General features: G+C 38.9%; 1 protein-coding gene across 3 annotated transcripts in view; it reads right to left on the bottom strand.

Moving 5' to 3' along the window:
- The window catches only part of b4galt2 (UDP-Gal:betaGlcNAc beta 1,4- galactosyltransferase, polypeptide 2), a 145482-nt gene that overhangs the window by 34228 nt on the left and 96110 nt on the right, over positions 1-15144 (bottom strand). For all 3 annotated transcript variants that reach the window (XR_014533697.1, XM_083541814.1, XM_083541815.1), the window contains exon 4: positions 1586-1773. Coding sequence is in view for 2 of the 3 variants with exons in the window: in XM_083541814.1 (XP_083397940.1) it covers positions 1586-1773 (188 nt within the window). In the remaining variant the exon portion in view is untranslated. The remainder of the gene's footprint in view (positions 1-1585; positions 1774-15144) is intronic.

The following is a 15144-nucleotide window of genomic DNA, read 5'->3' as shown; positions in this document are numbered from 1 at the left end:
CCATACATTATCACATAAAATATATTTTTTTTAAATAGACATTTAGAATTTTTTTGCTAATGTTAGGCAGTCTACAGTGCATACAAAAGGTATTCATAGTATTCTTTATTTCTTTCACATTTTATGTTACAGCCTTATTCCAAAATGGATTACATTTTCGTTTCTCTGTAAAGAGAGGAGAACTTTCCAGAAGAACAACCATCTCTGCAGCACTCCACCAATCAAGCCTGTATGGTAGAGTGGCCAGATGGAAGCCTTTCCTCAGTAAAAGGCACATGACAAACCACCTGGAGTTTGCCAAAAGGCACCTGAAGGACTCTCAGACCATGAGAAGCAAAGACTGAACTCTTTGGCCTGAATTTCAAGCATCGTGTCTGAAGGAAACCAGGCACCGCTCATCACCTGGCCAATACCATCCCTACAGTGAAGCATGGTGGTGGCAGCAGCATCATGCTGTGGGGTTGCTTTTCAGCAGAAGGGACTGGGAGACTAGTCATTATTAAGGGAAAGATGAATGCAGAAATGTACAGAGAGATCCTTGATTAAAAACCTGGACATCAGACTGGGGTGACTGGATGGGAAAGTCAAACCACTCATCTTTCCAGCACATTCTAAAGACAATCAATGGAATTTGAGTCAAGACAAATGATTTAATCAGGCTCTCTGAACTATTGTTTCATAACTTGAGTCTGATAAATATCGTCATTCTGGAATAAAATAGAATAACTAAAAAAGATTATGTCATTCTGATCATTCCGACTTCAAATTATTGCTGCACGATGGAATGGGATAAGCGATACAAACTTATTGTCAGGGAACTATATCTATATCTACCCCTGCCTTTCTCACAGTCAGTGTCCGTTCTACTTGCTTTAGTGGGAGAACATTCCAGGACTTCTCGTCGTGGATTACTTCCTACCCGTGCGCACTGTTGCGATCTCGAACTGTCCGAGACCGCACAGACCTAGCCTTTCCTAAGGACACTCTGCATCATAGTGACTGTACCAGTAACTATTGCTCGTTTAAGGTTTGTTGTATGGATTCTAAGCTCCATCATTAAAACCTCCATTCCACTACTCCGGTTTCTGTTTCCGTCTCTCCGAAACCCTGACACTTATAGGCGCTACACTTTTACAGTCCAACTTTATAAATTCTTTATCTCTGGAAAGCTGTGGGCTTCACCAAGCCCTGACTAACTGAATCAATAAATGTTTTAAAGATCCCAAATGACAATCATTCAAACAGCTTTCTTCTGCAAAGTTAAAACTTCGCCATCAAGTTTTTACAATTTGCTTCCCCTAAAACTCTGAGCAATATTTTAGCACAAAAGTTATCGCCCAAATGTTCTCTGGAACTCTGACTGGAACCCGGTCCTATCAATGTCAATTGATGTTAGATGTACTTTAACTATGCGCTGAAGGGAAAAATGAACGATTTATTTTATTTCAACACTTTCTCTGGAAAAAAAGCCTATTAATACTCAAATACATATAACAAATTTTTACTCTGTTTCTTGCAAAGACTTAAGCTGTTTTTGACACGCCCCAAGACTCAAGAACTCTTATATACTGTACATGGCTGTTACCTGAAGCCGAACTTGTCCATGGCGATGGCGAAGTGGCGCGGCTGGTCGTAGCAGTGGTACAGGTTGCGGTCATCCATGGGGATCAGATCCACGTCGCTAAATATGAAGCAGTCGTATTCAGCATCCTTAAGAGCTTCTGTATAGCCGACGTTTAGCAGCTTGGCCCGGTTGAAAGTGTCCTCGCCCAGCTGGAAGACACATAAAAGCAGAGCTTGTTAAGAAATCGGGCTAGGGAAAGTGGTTAGGGCTTGGCATTTTATTCTAGCTGATAGCATATGGTCATTGGAGCAGACCTGAACCTTTCTTGTCTATAATTTTAGCTATTATAAGACTCTCTGGGCAAAACTATCGCCTAAACCAACTCATTTCTGCCTTGCAAGCGTTCTAAGCCTTTCTCAATCCGTGTCATTAGGGTTCATTTCCATTGCATATTATATACATTTGAAATTTGCTGAGACCTTAGCCAGGGTTGAAAATATACAGGAAATCGTTCGTTTCGTTTGAACGTGTTCAGAGTAACATGTTCAGAGTAACAAGCTCCAACGTTAAAACTTCTGTTCAAAGAGCTCGGGATTGCAGTACAGAACAGACTGCTGCTGCATTCACACTTTTTTTGTGATCAAGCAGCGCAAGATTTACCCACTTCAACGAACCCAGTGTCACTATTTTAAATAATGACCAAAACATTATAGGGCATGCTGTTATAGAAAAACAATGATATCCACAGTGAAGCTGTGTGATTTGTTTTTAGTTATATTTAATGTTGTGGAACATCTTGGAACACTGGGACAACTCAGTTCTTATCATTTATGTTATAACAGCCATAAAATAAACTACATAAGCATTCTCCTTGAAACTAAAAAGCGTAAAATGGCTCCCAATTACAGAAGGCTGACCCTGGAGACTCCTTTCTTGACCGTTAAGTAAATGTCTCCTTACAGAAGACTTTACTGTCAGAGCTGCTTTACAAAATATTAATCAACACAAAATGAAAAACAAATATTATAATAAAACCTTGCTGGGCATCACAAAACTTCTATACAAGTTATTAAGTGCCTAATTCCTCGTCTTATTTAAATGCCGACATTTTGTTTTTTAAATAACTTCATATGGTCTCTGAATATTTAACTGATCATTCCATGAGTTGTAAAAACTAAACTATTAGATGCTACTGATAAGAGAAGAAAAGACTTTGCAAACTGTAATAGCCAAGACATGCATAAAACATGTTTTGTTTTAACTATGCAAATTATATTTAAATAACATGCTTTTTTTCCCCTCCATGCTTGTCATGGTTATTAATCTTACAGAATTTGGTTTTCATAAAGAGGACATTTCTACTTTAAAGAAAAATCCAGCTGTTTTCTTTTATTAATTTATTGAATGTGGTAAATCTACTAACTTTAATACCTTGATGAGTTTGTTTTGTGGGTGCTTCAGTTAGCTTTTATTTATTAAGTCCTTTCTTCTGATACATAATTGTGAGCATAAGCTGTAATGTGTAAATTACAATATGTAAAACTATGAGCTTTTACATAACACGATTTCCAATAAAATCTATTACAGCCTAATGGAGATCAATGCAATTTGACTTTCACTTTAGGTCATTCTGAACAAGACTCATAGCTTTTAGCATTTTAAAACCTATTTTCACCAAACACCACTGAACTAATCTAATAACAACGAATAAAATGTAATCCTGCATATCTGAGATTTGAGAAGAGATCTTACACTGAGAATAGATGTTACAAATCCATGGATATTTTGATTATAGTTTGAACCAAGCCAATCTACGGACGAATAGTGTTGCTGCATATAACAGCAAGTTTTACAAGTGCCTTCTTCAGAAAGCTTTAATAGAAAGCTGGGAAATAGTAAACTTACAGTAGGTATTTTAAAGCTTAACACACAATGCTAACAGTTTTGCAAATCAACTGTCAGGATTTTAGCATTCCTACTTTGAGCAAATATTACACATTTCAGATCATTATGTGAACAAATTTTTGCCTTGGCATTGTGCATGCAGGCTTTGTGTGAGGTGAGGAGATACACTATATTAAATCAATCAGTGATGTCTGGAGTTATACTGATTAAGTGTGATGTGCTTTTGCATCTTGGGTATATGCCAGACAGGTAGAAGTGTGGTGACGACCCTAATTTGTTATTTTAATTCACTGTCAACTAATGTTGCCAAAAATGTGATCAAAGAAAAAGTGCTGAACAAACAAAATGTGGTTACACAAACCGAATGTAAAAAAATGTGTAAAGAATACAAATAAAATTGATTACATAAACAAAAATGTAAAAACGAATTATACAAAAACTAAAACAAAAAGTGCTTACACAAAATATTATTACACAAAAAAAATAACAATAAACAAACAAAATGTGAATTAAAAAAACAAAACGCTAAACAAATCTGAGGAAAAAGAAAAACGACAAGCAAAACGCTAATAGACAAAACAAAATGTGTGACGTCTAAATATTAAAATACTGACATCAATGCTCTGTGCTGTACTGATGTGTACATGCTGTTTGCTGATGTAGTTCTCAATGCCTGTGCTGTAGTAATGTGCACGAATTACATTAAATATAGTAACAAAATGCATGTGTGACATATGACAGGTAATCAAGATATTTTGAACTGGCAAATACTTTCAATGGTTGAAATCAATATTACACCCCCAAAGTTACCCCGATATGCGGACTACCTCACAGATCATGGATATGTGCTGCTGCTGGTCTTTACCATTATTTTGAAAGGCTGATCCAAACATCTTTCATCAAAAAGCTAACAAGAAAATGTGCTCTGAATATTATGAGATACAAAGCCAAGGGCGTATCATACAGAATTCTTTTAACTCCTGCTTTTAATCCGTGGTATCTCTGAGGCACAGAGACAAGAACGTAACACTTCAGTGTGCACCTTTATCAGAGAGAGAGAGAGAGAGAGAGAGAGAGAGAGAGAGAGAGAGAGAGAAAGAGAGAGAGAGAGAATTAAACAGAAGGAAAAAAACATGCATTAGTGTATAAATGCATAGGCATTAGATGAAAACCACAACAGTGACTAAAATGTAATCGTTCACTGCTGCTGTTATTTACGGTTTGTAGATGCAGTGTTTGTTCACACCGTTTTATGTGAATCCATCGCTATGTTGTGAGCGAGGTGATCGCGCAACCTGATGCTCACGAAACACGACAGAACGGATCCAGTGTTACTGTACCAAAGTTAGCAAACAGTTGACACAATAGCGCTTCATTAACCCACACTTTCATTTGAATTGTTTTTGCTGTGTTATCTTACCGTAACGCAAACCCGTAACTTGAGCAGCCCGACTAATCGACAACGGCATTCGTTGACAACGAATTTCATTATTGATTATTATCGATTTCATCAATTCGGTGTTGCAGCCTTACATAAAATTTTTTTTAGGAGCTTTAGAAACTCTTTTTTACATCCTAAATGAAAAAGCACAATACTGCGAACTTGGTGACTTATGTTTTATTTCAGGGCCGTAAAACTGCAAAAAAACATCTCAATAAAGCCAACGTTCGTTTCAAGCGGCTGCTCTAAACAGAGACAATGGCTCGTCTGGGAAGCATTAAAAGCTGATGCGCTCATTGAACCAAATTGCCTAATGGGAAAATAAATAAATAAATAAATAAAAAAAGTGCCTGCAATCTGCATTAATTAGATTCAATGGTGGCTCCTGGATCGGCAGCTCTGTGTTTCAGGACGGGGAGGGGGCAGTTGTGGAGTTTATTTCGTACCTGCCCCACACTTCATTTTTCTTCTACTGTCAAGCTAATTGCCGCCAACTGGCTGAGAAAGAAGTCCTTTTGAGCCCACACTGTGTAGACAAAACTTTAAAACTTCTTTGACAGGAAGAAGTGATGGCAACATATGCAAAAGACCACACGGAAAGCCACTGAAGCAGAAGTGGCAGAGACTCGGCGCTACGGAGCTGAGAATTAGGCTTTGCTTTTGGCTCCTTGCAGCAATGTCACTCGCTCAATCCTTGGCCTTTGAAAAGCAGTTAACCCCATTAGGTTTCACCTGATCATCAGAGAGATGGCTGCTTGAGACAGACTTCTCCCTCTGGTTCGCTCACACAGAGACAGTCAGGGGAGTCTGGCCTACCTGCTCCGGTTGCTATAGAAACTGATTAGGTCAGGTCTCAGACTGAGTGATTACACACAGGGCTGTCTTCCATCGTGTGTTCGTGTATGTGTGTGATGTGCGTGTATGTGTGTGTGAGAGAGCATCTGCTTTATCACCTCCCAGCAGGCTGACCTTATCACCCAGCAGAGCTATTGATGCTAGGTCCAAAGATGTGGCCGAGACAAACAAAGTGAGCTTAAAAATCAGTATGTGTAGATGAAAAGGGAAAAAAATGAAACAGCACAGAGCCGATTAAGCTTTTAAAAGCTTTTGTGGAAAAAAAAAACAACAAAGAAGAGACGAACAAAGCCAAGCCAGCAAATCATATGGTTGTGGATGATATATTACAAGACTTAAATGAGGACAGCGTATGTGGCACAGCCGTGATAAAAACCCAAAGCACACTAACGGCTGTGTGGGAGGCTTTACCTGGTTTGTCTTGCTAATGAGCCCCACTATAGAATTGCGTGCCGAGTGGTGTCCTAGTTTCCTCCGCTTGTTACTGTATTAAAGTTCAATCTCTGAGATGGGAAAAATGCTCAGAGGAAATAAGAGTGCTTGGTTAATGAAAGCCCAAATCGAGTACCAACCAAAAAAAAATACAAATTAATTCATGTTCATCAAGGCAAAGAACTGGCTTCCATACTGGTTAATCCTGAATATGATGTGATGCTAGTTTTAGGGGTCATTTTGGGCTAACTATCAAAAAGCTCCATTAAAATGGCTTACACCTTCAATAACATGGTCTAACTAACATGGCTGATTTAGGGCATCCAGCCCAAGCTGTTTTTGTTTAGCAGGGTGCCTATCAAACGGCTGCATGTGGCGCTATTATTGGAAGCTATTGTTCAAGTTTCTTTGATTCCACAGAGATTGCCAGAAAAATGTATTGCTATCAGCTAATTCCTTATGTTTATATATATATATATATATATATATATATATATATATATATATATATATATATATATATATATATATATATATATATATATATATATATAAACATATAAACATATAAACAACACACAAGCTTTTATGGGTCATCAAAGGATATGTGGGATATTCACAGTGGACATATGAGACATTACTGGCAGCAGGCCAGATGAAATGATTTACTGTCATCAAAGGCAGCCATCGGGGTTTCTGTTTCATCAACAATATAGCTATAGAGAAACTGTGATGATATTGGCCCCATTATTTTTTAGACGCCTCATTCTCACTCTACAAATATTGTGCTGTACATACATCTGCATTATTTTATTTGTGTGTATATATATATATATATATATATATATATATATATATATATATATAAAATATATAGTGGAATTGTTTATTCACCTTGCACATTTTTTAATGCCATAACCTTATAACCTTCTACTTGTTGTTCCTTCACAACAGTGATTTTATATATATATATATATATATATATATATATATATATATATATATATATATATATATATATATATGTGCACAATTGCTACTTTTTGCACTTCTGGTAGATGCCAAACTGCATTTCCTTGCTGTGTACCTGTACTATGCAATGACAAACTTCTTTCTTTCTTTCTTTCTTTCTTTCTTTCTTTCTTTCTTTCTTTCTTTCTTTCTTTCTTTCTTTCTTTCTTTCTGTCTGTCTGTCTGTCTGTCTGTCTGTCTGTCTGTCTGTCTGTCTGTCTGTCTATCTATCTATCTATCTATCTATCTATCTATCTATCTATCTATCTATCTATCTATCTATCTATCTATCTATCTATCTATCTATCTAAACACTAAAAGAGCTCCAGTTGAATTTATAAAAACACAGAGTACACTGAACTGAACTCTCTCTCACACACACACACACACACACACACACACACACACACACACACACACACACACACACTTACACACACTGTGTGACTGATCTGCACAAACCGGACTCAACACCCATCATACACTTCGCTCACCCAGGTTTCAATACCAATCACACTTTTCACTATCGCAAAATGTTTACATGCTGTCTGTTGCTGATTCCGGGACTTGTTATTTTGCACAATATTCTGTCCAAATCCTTTGGTCACTGTTAACTTTATTTTTGATTGCTGTTACTGCTGAATTGCACAAATTCTGTTTACATCTTTCTGTTTACACTGCACCTTATTCTGTTATGACAGGTTTTACTGGCAGAGCTATTTCCATTTTTATTTTTATATTTTGTGTATTGTGTATTGTCCTGCACTGTCCTGTGTTGTCTTGCACTGTCTTGTGTTGTCTTTTGCACTGTTTGCACCAGCTGCACACATGCACTTTATGTGGCGAGGATCTTAGTTCTCGGCCCTGTGTTTTTTTGTTCTGTACTGTTTGTTTTATGCTGTTCTATGTAGCACCTGGGTTCAGGAGGAACGTTGTTTCATTTCACTGTGTACTGCATCAGCTATATATGGTTGAAATGACAATAAAAGCTTCTTGACTTCTTGACTTGACTTGACTACACGAGGTGGTATCAAAAGATATGGGACTAGCTTTGTTTACTAGAAAAGTACTTTATTTTATCTACGTTTACAGACCATCACCTTCAAAATAGTCCCCTTGTACAGCAATACAGCGCTCCGGGCATTCCTGCCACTATTCGCGATGGATCTCCACAATGGTGTCAAAACGGCGACCTTTGAGCTGGATCTTTATCTTTTGGAAGAAGATGAAGTCTGCAAGAGCCAAATCTGGCAAGTAGGGTGGGTGTGGAAGTGAGATCATGTGGATTGTTCTGAGATTATCATCATGCACAAGTTGAATGGTTTCGACATTTTCAGGGGTTGAGCTCGTTGAAGGTGTTGCGGATCTGTCGTCGTCTTCCAGTGATGTTCTTCCACTTATTGCAGAATCGTTGTATGTCAGACGTAGAACGTCAAACATCTCTGTGGCAGGTGTGCCCAGTTTCATGCAGAATTTCCCGTATGCTCTTTGCTTAAACCTGCTGTCCATTATGAAATTGCAGACACGTGGTAAGAATAGCCACCAGTTACACCATTAGCCTCGAAACTTTTTGATACTATCTCGTATCTCAAACTGATACAGGTGTATAGAGCTGAATAAACATGATGTACAGTGGGTACGGAAAGTATTCAGACCCCCTTAAACTTTTCACTCTTTGTTATATTGCAGCCTTTGCTAAATCATTTAGGTACATTCTTCTTCCTCATGAATGTACACATAGCACCCCATACTGACATAAAAACACAGAATTGTTGACATTGTTGCAGATTTATTAAAAAAGAAAAACTGAAATATCACATGGTCCTAAGTATTCAGACCCTTTGCTCAGTATTTAGTAGAAGCCCCCTTTTGATCTAATACAGCCAGGAGTCTTTTTGGGAAAGATGCAACAAGTCTTTCACACCTGGATTTGGGGATCCTCTGCCATTCCTCCTTGCAGATCCTCTCCAGTTCTGTCAGGTTGGATGGTAAACGTTGGTGGACAGCCATTTTTAGGTCTCTCCAGAGATGCTCAATTGGGTTTAAGTCATTGCTCTGGCTGGGCCATTCAAGAACAGTCACGGAGTTGTTGTGAAGCCACTCCTTCGTTATTTTAGCTGTGTGCTTAGGGTCATTGTCTTGTTGGAAGGTAAACCTTCGGCCCAGTCTGAGGTCCAGAGCACTCTGGAGAAGGTTTTTGTCCAGGATATCCCTGTACTTGGCCGCATTCATCTTTCCCTCGATTGCAACCAGTCGTCCTGTCCCTGCAGCTGAAAAACACCCCCACAGCATGATGCTGCCACCACCATGCTTCACTGTTGGGACTGTATTGGACAGGTGATGAGCAGTGCCTGGTTTTCTCCACACATACCGCTTAGAATTAAGGCCAAAAAGTTCTATCTTGGTCTCATCAGACCAGAGAATCTTATTTCTCACCATCTTGGAGTCCTTCAGGTGTTTTTTTAGCAAACTCCATGAGGGCTTTTATGTGTCTTACACTGAGGAGAGGCTTCCGTCGGGCCACTCTGCCATAAAGCCCTGACTGGTGGAGGGCTGCAGTGATGGTTGACTTTCTACAACTTTCTCCCATCTCCTGACTGCATCTCTGGAGCTCAGCCACAGTGATCTTTGGGTTCTTCTTTACCTCTCTCAAAAAGGTTCTTCTCCCCCGATAGCTCAGTTTGGCCGAACGGCCAGCTCTAGGAAGGGTTCTGGTCGTCCCAAACGTCTTCCATTTGAGGATTATGGAGGCCACTGTGCTCTTAGGAACCTTAAGTGCAGCAGAAATCTTTTTGTAACCTTGGCCAGATCTGTGCCTTGCCACAATTCTGTCTCTGAACTCTTCAGGCAGTTCCTTTGACCTCATGATTCTCATTTGCTCTGACATGCATTGTGATCTGGAAGGTCTTATATAGACAGGTGTGTGGCTTTCCTAATCAAGTCCAATCAGTATAATCAAACACAGCTGGAGTCAAATGAAGGTTTAGAACCATCTCAAGGATGATCAGAAGAAATGGAAAGCACCTGAGTTAAATAAATGAGTGTCACAGCAAAGGGTCTGAATACTTAGGACCATGTGATATTTCAGTTTTTCATGTCAACAATTCTGTGTTTTTCTGTCAATATGGGGAGCTGTGTGTACATTCATGAGGAAGAAGAATGAACTTAAATGATTTTAGCAAATGGCTGCAATATAACAAAGAGTGAAAAATTTAAGGGGGTCTGAATACTTTCCGTACCCACTGTATATTGGAATTATACACATCTAATTTATTGTTTGTCTGTGGTGGTCAAAGTATTTGCCCATGCTTTTGTATTTTAAAAGCATAGACTTTTTAAACTACAGGTTATAATTATAAGTTTGTTTGTTTTTTATTTAAAAAAATTATTTGATTAAATTCTGTGTGTAAAGTAGACACTTCCATAATGGTTCAACATGAAGTCAGTCTATAAACTGAACTGGGAAACAGATATATTTACTAAATGAGAAAATAAATAATATTTATTACATTAATAAACAATGTAAATATGTATGTACATCTAAAGGTTTAATGTTGTACTGAAATTGCTGACTTCCTGTTAAATTAATTCCTGTTAAGCTAATTAGATAGGTAGCAACTACCATCTTTATCACTCTGAAAGCATCTACTTCTCGTTCGGAAGTTTTTCTGATCTCATAAAATGTAAGCAATCTTTTTTTCATTATCAGCACTGCTGTAACAAAGATGTACACGTATAAACATCACCATTGAGACCCAATGAAAAGTGTATTAAATGTGAAATAAATTTACTTTTCCATAAAAAAAAGCTCTCAGGTATTTAAAGGCTTATCGGAACAGTTCTCACTACATAACAAAAGAACAACAAAAAAAACTCTTGCTGCACTTGGCATATGCGGAATAAACAAGTATGACGGTGTGTTGAGAATTTCACAGAGGTTAGAGTTGCTTGGCAGGAAGCTTGATTTTGATGGCAGCCATCATGCAGCCAGGCACCGTCTGTCAATCAAGCTTAGTGACAGACGCCCAGGTTTTCACAGGCTGCCCTGCTGCATATACAGTGAGGAAAATAAGTATTTGAACACCTTGCTATTTTGCAAGTTCTCCCACTTAGAAATCATGGAGGGGTCTGAAATTGTCATCGTAGGTGCATGTCCACTGTGAGAGTCATAATCTAAAAAAAAAAATCAAGAAATCACACTATATGATTTTTAAACTATTTATTTGTATGATACAGCTGCAAATAAGTATTTGAACACCTGTCTATAAGCTAGAATTCCGACCCTCAAAGACCTGTTAGTCTGCCTTTAAAATGTCCACCTCCACTAAATTTATTATCCTAAATTAGATGCACCTGTTTGAGGTCGTTAGCTGCATAAAGACACCTGTCCACCCCATACAATCAGTAAAAATCCAACTACTAACATGGCCAAGACCAAAGAGCTGTCCAAAGACACCCGAGACAAAATTGTACACCTCCACAAGGCTGGAAAGGGCTACGGGGAAATTGCCAAGCAGCTTGGTGAAAAAAGATCCACTGTTGGAGCAATCATTAGAAAATGGAAGAAGCTAAACATGACTGTCAATCTCCCTCGGACTGGGGCTCCATGCAAGATCTCACCTCGTGTTGTCTCAATGATCCTAAGGAAAGTGAGAAATCAGCCCAGAACTACACGGGAGGAGCTGGTCAATGACCTGAAAAGAGCTGGGACCACCGTTTCCAAGGTTACTGTTAGTAATACACTAAGACGTCATGGTCTGAAATCATGCATGGCACAGAAGGTTCCCCTGCTTAAACCAGCACATGTCCAGGCACGTCTTAAGTTTGCCAATGACCATTTGGATGATCCAGAGGAGTCATGGGAGAAAGTCATGTGGTCAGATGAGACCAAAATAGAACATTTAAGTCATAATTCCACTAAACGTGTTTGGAGGAAGAAGAATGATGAGTACCATCCCAAGAACACCGTCCCTACTGTGAAGCATGGGGGTGGTAGCATCATGCTTTGGGGGTGTTTTTCTGCACATGGGTCAGGGCGACTGCACTGTATTAAGGAGAGGATGACCGGGGCCATGTATTGCGAGATTTTGGGGAACAACCTCCTTCCCTCAGTTAGAGCATAGAAGATGAGTCGAGGCTGGGTCTTCCAACATGACAATGACCCGAAGCACACAGGCAGGATAACCAAGGAGTGGCTCTGTAAGAAGCATATCAAGGTTCTGCCGTCGCCTAGCCAGTCTCCAGACCTAAATCCAATAGAGAATCTTTGGAGGGATCTCAAACTCCGTGTTTCTCAGCGACAGGCCAGAAACCTGACTGATCTAGAGAATATCTGTGTGGAGGAGTGGGCCAAAATCCCTCCTGCAGTGTGTGCAAACCTGGTGAAAAACTACAGGACACGTTTGACCTCTGTAATTGCAAACCAAGGCTACTGTACCAAATATTAACATTGACTTTCTCAGGTGTTCAAATACTTATTTGCAGCTGTATCATACAAATAAATAGTTAAAAAATCATACATTGTAATTTCTGGATTTTTTTTTTTTAGATTATGTCTCTCACAGTGGACATGCACCTACGATGACAATTTCAGACCCCTCCATGATTTCTAAGTGGGAGAACTTGCAAAATAGCAAGGTGTTCAAATACTTATTTTCCTCACTGTATATCACACTCTATATTATAGGCAAAACAGACAGATCATACTTCTTTTGCACTCTGAAAGCAGGTAAAGGCTGCCAATTCACATTCCTTTGATCCAGACCAAGGCATTGTGAGATGTCTTCCAGAATTTTCTGCTTTTCTACCACTAGCTTTTTTAGACTTCTAATTAGAATGGTGCAAGATGCACCAATCAACCATGACATTAAAACTACATGCTTAATGTAGTGTGGTGTAGACACAGACTCATCAAAGCATGGACTCCAGTGTGCAGTGGCGTTTTCAAAGATTGGACAAGTTTGTCTATTACATTCCACAGATTATAGATACAACTAAGATCTAAGGAATATGTAGGACAAGTCAACACTTTTGTCATGTTCCTCAAAGCATTATCCTGCTGAAAAAAGCCACAGACACTAGGGAATGTCGTTATCGTAAAGTGGATTGCTTGGTCTTCAACAATGTTTAGGTAGGCGGTATGTGACAAAGTAACATCTACAAGAATGTCAAAACCCAAGCTTTCCCAGCAGAACATTTCCAAGCTCCAGCTGGTTTTCTTCCCATAGAGCATCCTGGTGCTATCTCAGGTAAGCGACCCACGCACACACATCAACCTTGAGATTTTGACTAAAGTCAAAGTTGTCCGAAAAATAAATAGTAAAGTAAAAAACTGATAGCAGAAATATCTACTTATGTACAATAACGAAATATTTGTATTTTGTTAACAAAGAATAGAATTCTGTTTCCACACTGTCGTTATAGGGTACTAAGTGCAGATTATTAAAAGAACAAAAAATAATTAATTTGAACAATTGTAGTACCAGGCAGCAACATAAAATCCTGAAAAAAGTGAAAGGGTTCTGAATACTTTCCGAATGATCTGAATATAAATATTGTGTGGAGGTGGTAGCTCAGTATTTCAAATCCCAACACCAAACTGCCACCGCTGAGACCCTTATCCCTCAACTGCTCAGTTGTAAGTCACTCTGGATGAGGGCACCTGCCATATGCTATAAATCTAAATTGTTATTAGATTAATAGCATCTCTTTACTGCAATATCAAGAACAACTTATCGCCATATTTCTTTACCCCCATATTTACATATTTACCCCATATATTTTAAACCCCACAGAAATTTTCCCACTGGATGAATAAAGGTATATCTTATATCACTTTACTTCCACAGTCTGCAGCCCTAATTACCTGACACAGAGCAAGGTATGGACACATCCCAGCGATAATCTGCCAATCAAACCCCACATGGCTTTACGCAATGAGCTCTAAAAGATAAAACTATTGTGTTAATGGCCTGCTTAAATGCATCAAACTCCCTTCTGAACACATTGCTGACTTTTTTAATAAGCGACAATAGCGATCAGGTTTGTCCATGAGGATGCACGATAGCGTTGCATTTCTTTTTTGTAAAACAGCACTTTCAAATGATTTAAACGGCTGCATAGGGAAAAGCAATTTCAGGCTGTATTGCTTGTCACTTGTAATCTTTGTGTTATGCATTCAATTTAAAATCGCATATGATACCATCGGAAGTAAAAACAGAGGGTCGATTGAATATTTGATGACAGACAGTCTTGTGTCAGACCCAGCAGTTCTTCAAAATAGACAACGGCATGCTAGTTTCCCCAATTTCTGCAGATAGAACATTCCTCATCTGCTCCTAACTAATATTTAGTCCTTTATAAAACTATGTAACAAGTTACTGACAAGCATTTCTAAAGATCTGGAAAGTTCGTGGCTTATAAATAATATCAATCACGCACAAATCTTCAGACAGATCAGTGTGATTTAAGTAGGCTGAAAGTGGAGTATGATACGTTAAAGGAATGCTAATATGTAGCAATAAAGTGGCTGACCTGCTTTTTGGTCTAAATCGTGCAGGTAAAGGCAGCATCGCAGGATGGGTGAAGGCAGTGTCTCATCAGAGCCTGATTAACCCAAACTCAGCCGTCAGCCGGCAGGGATTCCAGATAAGAACCTCTCCGCATAATGAGAGCCCATAAATCAGCCTTTTCAGCATTCTTGCTTCAGGTCGAATGCTAAAGGGGATAGGAGCAAGATATATTAGGGTGTGAAAGCTGTGCTTTGTCTGCTGCCTAACAGGATCACCGGACATTGTTGAAGTTGTGGATGTCGTTCTGTAATCAGGGAGAAAATGTCATCATGGGAAACGGCTTTAACGTGCTCGCATTTGATTGCCTGTCTGTTCCTGAGTGTTTTGGTTTTAGTAGTTGTGTAAAACCTGGCACCTAAGCATAA

Source organism: Silurus aristotelis (genome assembly GCF_946808225.1).
Source record: "Silurus aristotelis genome assembly, chromosome: 5".
NCBI lineage: Eukaryota > Metazoa > Chordata > Actinopteri > Siluriformes > Siluridae > Silurus > Silurus aristotelis.
Note: the sequence above shows the minus strand (reverse complement) of the source record. Positions and strands in the feature narration are given on the sequence as shown.